The sequence below is a fragment of the Fukomys damarensis genome, unplaced genomic scaffold (genome assembly GCF_012274545.1).
Source record: "Fukomys damarensis isolate Sample0158 unplaced genomic scaffold, DMR_v1.0_HiC HiC_scaffold_28, whole genome shotgun sequence".
Classification (NCBI taxonomy): Eukaryota; Metazoa; Chordata; class Mammalia; order Rodentia; family Bathyergidae; genus Fukomys; species Fukomys damarensis.
In genome coordinates this window covers 29,560,544-29,571,035 of record NW_022900940.1, presented here as the reverse complement: position 1 = coordinate 29,571,035, position 10,492 = coordinate 29,560,544, and the positions used below count along the sequence as shown (strand labels likewise).

Below are 10,492 nucleotides of genomic sequence, written 5' to 3'. Positions count from 1 at the left end.
GTTCAGTGACGGTGACACACCACTCATCCCTTCCTTCCTCATCTTATGCAATTGGGTGTTTCATGTATTTGTCACGAAGAGAGGACACAAAGATTCTATGTTTAGGAAAACAAAAACCTTACACTCCTAAGAAAAACCTCTAACCACCCCACACCCCCCCACACCCCCCATACTGGAGCTCAAACTCAGGACCTTGTGCTTACAAGGCAGGCTCAGCGCTACTGAGCGACATCCTTGCCCCCCACCCCGGTCTCTTTTAATGAAGGGCAAAACCTAAGTGACCTAGTGGCGGGGCTATGTGACATCTAAATGCGTAACAAATGATGGAATGAAATCAATAATTATGTGTGTTCATAATGGAAATATACTGGGACTGAAATCAGTTTTTTTAAAGTAAGAGGATGGCTTGTGATTTTAGTGATGAACTCCACAAGCAGGGCAGAGCTAAGAAAAATCTATAGAATTTGAATTTTCCTCTCTGGGATCTACACTAAGCCAGTCATTTACAAGTGAGAATGTTTGAGGAGAATAAATGTATTCACCTCCAAGTTGATAAGATCTTTACTTTACTTTCAAGACAAGTTCAAGGAAACTCACAAGTTTTCATTTTCTAGCAGTTTCCAAAAATAACATCTTAAATATATGCCTCTTCAACCAACCCACCACCCTAAGGGTTTATTTTAAACTAAGACACAACTGGAGCTAAATAAACTCTTAGCCTTGGAACATAAATCTCAGTATAGAAAGTATCTTTCTAATCTATCTGCCCATAAGTGCCAAGAACTCTGTGATGGCAAGTAGTGACCAAGAGTTGTAGAAAACTGGCTTTTTCACGATTTGAAGGTTTCTCAATATAAAGCTTTGCTTTTTATAATTATAGGGGGAAAAAATCTGTTTCCAAAGAAAAGTTAAGACTCTTAACTCCTTAAAAAATGGTAAAAATTGGGCTGGGGGATTTAGCTCAAGGGTGCCCCTGTGTCACAAGTACAAAGTCCTGAGTTTGATCCCCGGTACCAAAAATAAAAAGTACAAATTTAGAACCCTAAGAAAAGGACAAATATGTCCCCAAATTAGCCAGTTCAAATCTCTCTCCTAGAGGAGACATAAGAACTTCAATAGCCCATAGATGTTTTAGCCTTTTCAAACAAAAAGTGCTGGCGACACTTCTATAATCCCAGCAATTTGGGAGCCTCAGGAAAGAAGGCTGCAAGTCTGAGCCCAGCCTAGGCAATTTAGCAACTCAGTGAGACCCTGTCTCAAACAAAACAAAACAAAAACACAAAAAAAAACAGAGGCTGGGGCTGTAGCTCCCTGCCAAGGCCCTGGGTTAAAAGAATCCAATATACAAAATTTTTGAGGGAGCGTAAGCATGTTAAAGGGCCTAACTATTTCACCAACATTTTCCATACTCTTCTATTTTGTGATTGACAAACTTCCCAGAGAAGTTTCTTGTGTTTTACATTTCTTTGAAAACCTCAACTTGTCCACGGCCAATTTTTTTCTTTAGAGATTTTGATTTCACACTTCAAAGAGTCTGGGGCTACCTTTCCATCTAAACAGAAAGATAATTAATTTCAGGTATTGGATACAAATCCTTAGCAAAGACCTTTCCCTGACAGTTTGCCAAACAACTTAAGCAGAAGCACCGCATACTCAGGCCGTTGTGACTCATTCGTTTAGAGAAGAGCATTTCTGGGCAAAACCCGGATGGTTTCTGACTTACCTGTCTGTTCATGCTCCTTCAGGGGCTCTTGCCACCGAGAGGATCCATCAACAGGTGGTTACTCAGCTCCTGGCGGAAGCCCGGTTGGGCTGAGCTGGGAAGGGACAGGGGCCTCCCTTCCCTTTTCCCTACACGTTTTCGGCTGCCAGGAAACAACACAAAATAGGATATAAATGAGATTTGGCCGCATGCGCTCGTCTGATTTATTAACTCTGGAACAGGCAAGGAAAGTCCAAGGTCCCTGAATTGAGCCTTGAAAAAACATGTTAGGCTATGATACACATTAGAAGATAGCTACTATTTCTTGGGCACTTAGGCTATGCCGGGCATCAGATTGAGCATGTCATAGGCGTTTCTCATTTAACCTTCAAAATACCTTAGGAAGTAGGTTTTATTATTCCACTCTAAAGGCAGACTTTAAAACTTTCAGAAGGGTGCACACCAGTCAGAGGCCATGCAGGGATGAAAAGCAGACTGTTCGTCGCCCTGCGCTGTGCCTCCCACCCCAGCCTGATGGAGAGGGAGAAGGAGGAGCAATGGGCAGAGGGTGTGAGGACACTCCCCAACTTTCAGCCCCCGACATGCAACGGTGATATTTGTGGATTCTATTCCCCAGTCAGTTATCCTACTACGAGTCCAATTATCCTACTATCATCTAGAAAGTCTAGAAAGACTTCTCAAGATGGACTAAAGTTAGGGATGGAAAAAAGCAATAGGAATCTTTGCTTCTGCCCTGTCAGGTGCATTAGGCAAATAGCTGTCTGCTTTGCCGTGAAGCTTATGAAAGCTTCCAGCTCAGTGAGTGTAATTCAGAAAGCAAGGAGTGTGTGTGCGTGTGTGTATGTTTGTGTGTGTGTGTTTGGTGCAGTACTGGGTATGCAGCCCAAGATTTTCACACTTTTGTTTTTTATTTTTGAGACAGGGTCTCACTGAATTTGCAGTCCTCCTGCCTCCGCTTCCCAGAGTGATAGGATTACAAGTGTGTGCCGGCACACTCAGCTTGTATGTGTCTTGAATCAGAACCTGTGTGCAGCCTGATGTCCACTGCAGTCCAGTTCCCAGGGAGATAGAACAAGAGCTCACCTGTGTACAAGGAGAAACCTCCTGCTCTGACAGCCCTGCCTGCTACGCAAGTGTGAGGACAGAAGTGCAAAGTGCACCAGTCGCCACGGCCCACTTTGCCTCACCAGGGGAGAGGTCTTGTTTCTTTTGTGCACCAGTCTCCTGACCTCAGAAACCCATCTTTCCTCTCACCTCATCCTCCTCGGCTTTGAATAGGGCGGGTCTTCTTCATAATCGCTACAGCTCTTCCCATGTGGAATTCTGTAATGATGTCAAGGCTGGGACTCCCTTCTGGAACGAGGGTCACTTCAGGCCTCAGCCTGGTGCTGTCCACGTCCCTTCAGGGAACAATATGTACCCCGCATGCTCCCCATCATCTGTTTAATACTGTCATGATTTATGTGCGAATGATGGAAATCAGAGGAGGTAGGAAAGGAGGAAACAATTCTAACCCAAGACAAAAGCGATTTCATTCTCTGCTTTCATTGGTAGAAGAAGGAGGAGGAGGAGGAAGAGGGAGAAAGACCCTAGGGGCCTTCACACTGAGCTACCTCCTCAAACACTCCCCAACCTGTACTTATTTATTTTTAAAACAGTGTCTTGCTAAATTGTCCAGGCTGGCCTTGACTTTGAGAGCCTCCTGCCTCAGCCTCTCAGCATACTGGAATTACAGGCATGCACCACCACGCCCTGCTCACTAATTCTTCACTGGTTGTCTACTGAATGTTAAGCATAAGCAAGGAGTGGTGGTGCACTCCTGTGATCCCAGCACTCAGAAGGGTGAAGCAGGAGGATCACCTTGAGTTCAAGGTCAGCCTGGGCTACACAGTGAGTTCCAGGACAGCCTCAACTATATAGTGTGGCCCTGTCTCAAAAAACAAAACAAAATTAAAACAAGAATATGCCAAGAACTGTGCTAAAATGGTTATGAGCAGATAAATTCTGTTATCGTGGAACTTTGATTGCCAGAGCAGCAGCATGAAGCTAATTAATTAAAATAACCCCAGCGAATTAGGAATCAAGAGCTACTTCTCTAATCCTAAAGTTCCTCCTGGCCTTCTTCCTGGGTTTCCTTTACTTCTTTGTGGCTTTTCTATCAAACTAACTTTAAAATTCCCATAAGCTAAAATGCCCCTAATGTCTTCCCCTTGTACCTTTTATCCTGTAATGAAATCCAGGCCTCTCAGCTCTCCATTCAGCCCTCCCAGGGCCTACTTTTCATCCTCCTTCTCCCACCCACTCACTCCATTTTCTGAGAGCGTGCACCAAATTAATCTATTCAAGACACCCCCCCAACCACTTTTCATGTTTTTCTGCTTCCGTTTTGTTATTGTTGTTCTCTAAAGATTTACTGGTTGGACTTTAAATAGTGTACTGAGATAATCCACATTTAAGTGAGACAGTACAGAAGTAGGAGCAATCTCTCCTCACCCTCTCCTGAGCTCACTCCTTTTTTTCTTAAACTTCAAACTTGAAAGATTTTACAGAGAACATCCACAAGCTTGTGACCGTGTTCACTGCTTTGTAACATTTTGGCAATTTGTTTTTATGGTCTTCTCTCTCCTCACACATGATTCTTTATTTTTCTTAACTATTTGAAATAGTTTGCAGACATCATGCCCTTTTCCCCCTTAATATTTCAGTGTGTATTTCCTGAAAAACAAAAATATCTTCAGTGTGGTCATCTACTTCAGCAATTTAAACATTGAATAATTTGACCTAATCTAACTTCCTTGCTTTAATTTATTTGACTGACCTAATTCTGTACTTTATTGTTTGTTTGTTTTTTCCCCTCCAGTATAGGATCTGGGCCTGGATCGCCTAGTACATTTCGTTCTTGTGCCTCTTCAATCTAGAATCTTCATTTTTCTTTGTCTTTCATGTTAGTGACATGTTTTGAAAACTAAAGGCTGGTTTCTTTTTTTTATGCTTCTAAAAAATTATTTTTAAATAAAATTGTTTAAACACTAAAATATTTTTATAAGTATATTATAACTATATAACTAATATAGATCATTATGTTACCCAGGTTTACCCTGAACGGATGGTCTCACAATCTTCCCACCTCTGTCTCCTGAGTAGCTAAAACTATAGCCTTGCACCGCTGCAGGTGACTATAGTTTTATATTTTAACAAAATACTTTGGTTTGGATGCTATCTTCCACACCCTTTTCAACATGGTCTCAGTACTGCACTGGGAACCAGTGACCATTTCTGAGTCGGGCTGGTGAAAGGCTCTGTTGGATCCCTCCTCCCTTGGCCCTTGCTCCAGGCCACAGGGCACCTCTTATTAGTCTTCTCTGCAGCTCCATAGCACTCAAAACTGTGCTTGGCCCACACAGGCTAATACATAAATATTTGTTGATTAATTGATTTGAAGCTCAGACATAAGTACCGTTTGGGGCAAAAACCGAACTTGTCAAATAGGCTCTAGTAACTCAGATTGTTATCTTTGCTGGGTTTGCTATTACTGAGGCAAGTTTTGGATTCACAATTGGATCTCTGACTATAGATTGGCCACACCACTGAACTGTGGGGAAAGTGACTTTTTTAAAAATAAAGTTTCACAATAGATAATTAAGAATGTGAAATAAAAGTGATTTTTCCCTGTCATTTTATTCCCTCAAATTTCAATAAACTGAAAAAGTGTTAAATTCAGGAAAAGGTTTCAGAAACTAATGAACCAAACTGCTATATTCCAGTATAATGTGTCCTCACGTGGTCAACGTATGGAAAGTTGAAGAAGGCTAATTTGTTTAGAAAATACGTTCACAGTGGAGATGCTAAATTATATATTAAGAAGAGTGCTCTTGTACGAAGCACTATACATTTGTAGATATCAAATGAATCCTCTGCCCTTGCCTAAAAGAGCATTAGACTCTTACCAAGTCTGAACAGATTTTGACAATCATATGGTTGTTCAATGCCTCCATGTGGTAGAAAAAGTGATTCAGCTCTGTCCTAGCTTCCTGTGATAGTGACATTCAGAACCAATGGAATCTCATAATGCTTAGGGTCCTTCAAACCAGTCAGCTTTTTTTTTTTTTTTTTTTTTTTTTTTTTTAGAGAAAATGACCCAAATTAAAGTTAGGCTTCATGGAATTCATCCTTTCTCATGAACCTTCCTCGTCTTTCTACATAAGACACATTTTTTCAGCCAAAGGAGCATTATAAAATGAAGCAAAGTCTGCCGCCAGTTGCTCACCTGTAATTTAGTACTCTGGGAGGCCGAGGCTGGAGGATACCACATTGGAACCCTGCTTAGGCAATTCAGCCCCAAATTAAAGTTAGGCTTCATGGAATTCATCCTTTCTCATGAACCTTCCTCGTCTTTCTACATAAGACACATTTTTTCAGCCAAAGGAGCATTATAAAATGAAGCAAAGTCTGCCGCCAGTTGCTCACCTGTAATTTAGTACTCTGGGAGGCCGAGGCTGGAGGATACCACATTGGAACCCTGCTTAGGCAATTCAGCAACTTAGCTATTACAAAACAAAAAAATATAAAAGGCCTGGGGACATAGCTGAGTATGAAGGCCCTGGGTTCAATCGCCAGTATTGCAAAAGATTAAAAAACAAACAAATAAAAGGAAGTGGGTTGAAATCCACAGTCAATCTACCTTTCGGGAAGGACTTTGAAAAAATTCTTTTTAAATCCCAAACACAAGCTTTTTTTTTTTTTTTTTTTTTTTTGGTTTATTTGACAGATAAAGAACATTGTTTCTATTTAGCTATAGGTAAGTTTAAAAAAACACTTTTTGAAGCAAAACACATATTGGTACATTGTAGATATACATAATGATAACACTCATAAACCACAGTAACAAATATTACTTTGACAATTGTTTGGGCATGGACTTGGCCAAAAAGAGCGGTCATCTTTAGGAAATACCATCACTTCAGTTTGAGCAACAACCCCAGAATAGGAGTGTTCCAAAGTTAAACTAGGTCTCTTTCTTTTCAATCAACTGTTTCATTTTACCTCCTGGGAATCAGCTAGCACCTTGATCTTCAAGTGCTTCTACTTAAAAGTGCTTGATACCCTAAGGATGACTTGAAGAAGAGAGCTGGATCATTCCGAGAACCAGGAATAGGCACTAGTAAAAACTGAAGCCTATTTTCTCAAAGCCCGTGAGGGGTCACACTGCTGTGGCCACTTGGGCTTTTGTAACAGGGTGTGTTTTTTAAAATGTAAATCGAGCAGGCCCATCAAAGCAATCAGTGAGTAAGCATACCTATGCTTTTGCTCGCTAGACTGAGTACACCAGAAAACCCCTTTCCCTGGGGGAACCTGCGAGCCGAGGGAAGAGCAAAGGCCATTTTCGTGGTGTGCCTTGAGTGTTTGTTTTAAAAAACGATATAGCATGGAAATGTATTATCTAATTAAAATCTGCCCATAGGGGCTGGGGATTTAGCTCCGTGGTTTCGCTGCCTGCCTCGCAAGCACAAGACCTAAATTCAATCCCCAGTACCAAGAAAAAAAAAAGAAAGCTCATGAATGTAAAATATAAATAAGAATTGTTCTCAGGATAAGGGTAGGGATGTCAAGAGGTTATTAGTTTATTCAAGTAAAGATTACAAATTCTGTGATTCCCTCAGCTTGCGTCCATCTTTCCTTTTGCCCTACTATATCTTGATTTTTAATGCATTCCTGAAAACATTATAGTTCATTTATGTTTAATACATTTTTCTCCCAGGTAATTGAGGCACGTCTTCTACTCTGATATTGCCAGAACTGACAAGATCATCTGTGGCTGGGATGGTCATAATTGCTTTTTTGTCACCAGTTTGCTGCATGACCTTGGATAAGGTGTACCAGCTTTCGGTGCCTTAATTTCTTCATCTGTAGCATGAATATGAACTGGACCATCTCAGCTGCTGCGGCCCTTTTCACTGGCCTGCTCTACTTTGTGTACTTCTTTTCCTACCTTTAACTGACCCGCACTCACTCTGTAGAACATACTTTTTCCTACCTCTAATGCCTTTAATAAATGTAAAATCTCATTTTAAAAAAGATCTTAGGCCCCTTCTAGTAATAAAAGCCTTATTCCTCGATTCTACCTTCCTCCCACAAGGTTTCCTATGTGGCACTTGTCCTGACTTCTCAGTCATAAAGACCCTATGTCCTAACCAAATGCCTGAGGGGTTGGACCTGGAGGGGATTAATGATTTCTTTCATGTATCAGTTAATAAACCATGTTCATGATAGACATTTGGTCCCGTCAGCCTGTACAATGCAGGCATTCTTGACCTTTACAGATGAGGAACCAGGCTCAAGGAAGTTGGTTTAGCACCCTGGGCCTTGTACTTAAAGTGTTGTAAATGAATATTTGGAAGTGTTAAAGGGTTGTAAATGAATATTTTTCTAAAACAACTGTGTATTTAAAACATTCTGACATAAAGGTTAGTGTTTTGAAAGCAGTGGATTCTTTTCTAAGCATTTTGAGGTCCTTATTCCCCCTGGTAGGTCATTCTAAAACCATGAAGGACTAACTTGTAGTAGTCTGTATTACAGATTGGGGAAATAGTAGCCAGAAGTGGGCTAGGATCCTTTCACACCTTTGAGAAAACATTTCCCTATGTAGGAGGAGCCCTCAGAGCTCATCATTTATTTCCGGAGACTGTCCAACCCAAGCCTCAGCAATGAAACCCAAACTATATTGTTTCTTTAAAGAAATATTAAAAATTATTAAAGTTAGTATTCAAATGCACAATTTATGCTAACCAACATTAAAGAAAAACATTCATTGACTTTATACACATTTAATTTTAAAATAAATTATTTTTTTTTAACTACTGTATTTAAAATTCTTTAAGCCAGGGTCTTGCTACATCGCCCAGGCTGGCCTCAAACTTTCAATCTTCTGGCTTCAATCTCCTGAATAGCTAAAATTATAGGTGTTTGCCACCATGCCTGGCTCCATATGATTTTTTTTGTTACTATTTGTATGCATAGGGTAGACATATTTTTAAATATCAAAAATTTGGGGCCTGAGGATTTAGCTCAGTGATAGAGGGCTTGCTTAGCAGGCACAAGGCCCTTACCAACAAAAAAGTAAAAATAAAAATGAATCAAAAATTTATAAGAAGAAAACGTCGCGATTTAAATGTTTTCTTGGTATTATTTTCCTCATCCTGTTTATTTCACCCATTTATCACGTCCTCTAGTTTTTATATCGTTTGACCGTGTGAAACGTCATCATTTTTATGTCTTCTACCAGGAAACCTGAAGACCAAACATTCAGAAAGATTATGTCTGGAGGTCTTTTAAAAATCTGTATGCTTCTGAGTAGTGGAGGGATAGCTCTGCCACGATGCAGGAGGCTGAAAATGACTTGTAAGGATTTTCCCAGTTTTTACACTCCTTGATTCAATGATGTCTCCTGGTAGATACAGGTTTCTTTGAACGAATCAAGCAAGAAGTGTATACGAATCATTTATGAATTTTAATACAATTGAGAGTTTTCAGGATAATGGCTGGGAGGGGTTTAGATGGGTAGTGAGTATGCCTATTTTCCTGGTTACTGGATATGCCATGGGGCTTATATCTTGTGTTGTACTATGGTAACTGAAGCCACTGTTGCCATGGAAAATGATGGCAATTTGAGTGAGATAATTTAAAGTGGTTCATGGAAATCTGGGGTTGTCTCTTCAAAGTACAAGATCTTGTACATATACCACAGTTGTATTTGGATGACACATATTTCTCCAGTTTCTTTCAAATTAAACGACAAATAGGCGAGAAACTTAAGTTATAATTTGATGGCTTAATACTTAATCAATTTGGGTAAAATGCTAAATAAGGAAAAGTTCAAAGTTACTGAATACTCTAAAAATATTATTTGAATAGCATTTTTATTGTAGCAAAAGAAGGTAACAGCAGTCCCTAGAACTTTCCTTCCGATCTCTACAAAATCAAACTAACGTAAACTGGTACAAAAAACCTCAATCCCGTCAAATTCAACGGTACACGGTTCATTCCCAGCGATTTCGCACATTTGCAAGCCCTGCTACATGTTTTACCTGTCATGATATCTTTTCTAGTATTTTATAAAACCACATCACTTTCTATAAAAAGCGAATAGAAGAATGTAATCTAAAATTGCACGTGCCTGGCGCCCCGAAATTTTCTCACAGATGTGACCTCTGCTTCTCACAGGTAAGCTGCCAGAAGGGAGAAAGAAGCAAGTGCCAGCCCAATGGAAACCCTGTTGTGGGATTTTTTTTCTCTCTTCAAACCGATCACTTTTAGGAGTTCCCGCTGCATTCTCTAGTCCAAAGTCCTTGCACCAGATTATCACTATTCCACCCATTTGCCACCTCCTTTCCAAAAGACCTCGTGGGAAAGAACTTCCTCTTGTGGACCTCCCATTCCCTCTATAGCACTTGCAGTCGCGCCCATCTCTCACCGGCTTCCCCTCTCGCGCCCAGAATCCAGGTCCCCAGACACCCCTCGACCCCTTCCCGGGCGTCCGGAGGAGGCACTGGGTGTGGGTGTGGGGGGACAGGGCTTTCCCGGGTCCCCGCGTCCCGCTCGCGACCCCCCTGCCCAGGTGCTGCAGGAGACCTCCCATCCTCTATAGCACTTGCAGTCGCGCCCATCTCTCACCGGCTTCCCCTCTCGCGCCCAGAATCCAGGTCCCCAGACACCCCTCGACCCCTTCCCGGGCGTCCGGAGGAGGCACTGGGTGTGGGTGTGGGGGGGGAC

At 41.2% G+C, this 10,492-nt stretch overlaps 1 protein-coding gene across 1 annotated transcript in view; it reads right to left on the bottom strand.

The window, feature by feature from the left end:
* Positions 1-1,737: 1,737 nt before the first annotated feature.
* The window catches only part of Nkiras1 (NFKB inhibitor interacting Ras like 1), a 112,320-nt gene continuing 103,565 nt past the window's right edge, over positions 1,738-10,492 (bottom strand). The window contains exon 5 of the mRNA XM_033756981.1: positions 1,738-1,865. Within this exon, the coding sequence (XP_033612872.1) occupies positions 1,782-1,865 (84 nt within the window). The 3' untranslated portion in view covers positions 1,738-1,781. The remainder of the gene's footprint in view (positions 1,866-10,492) is intronic.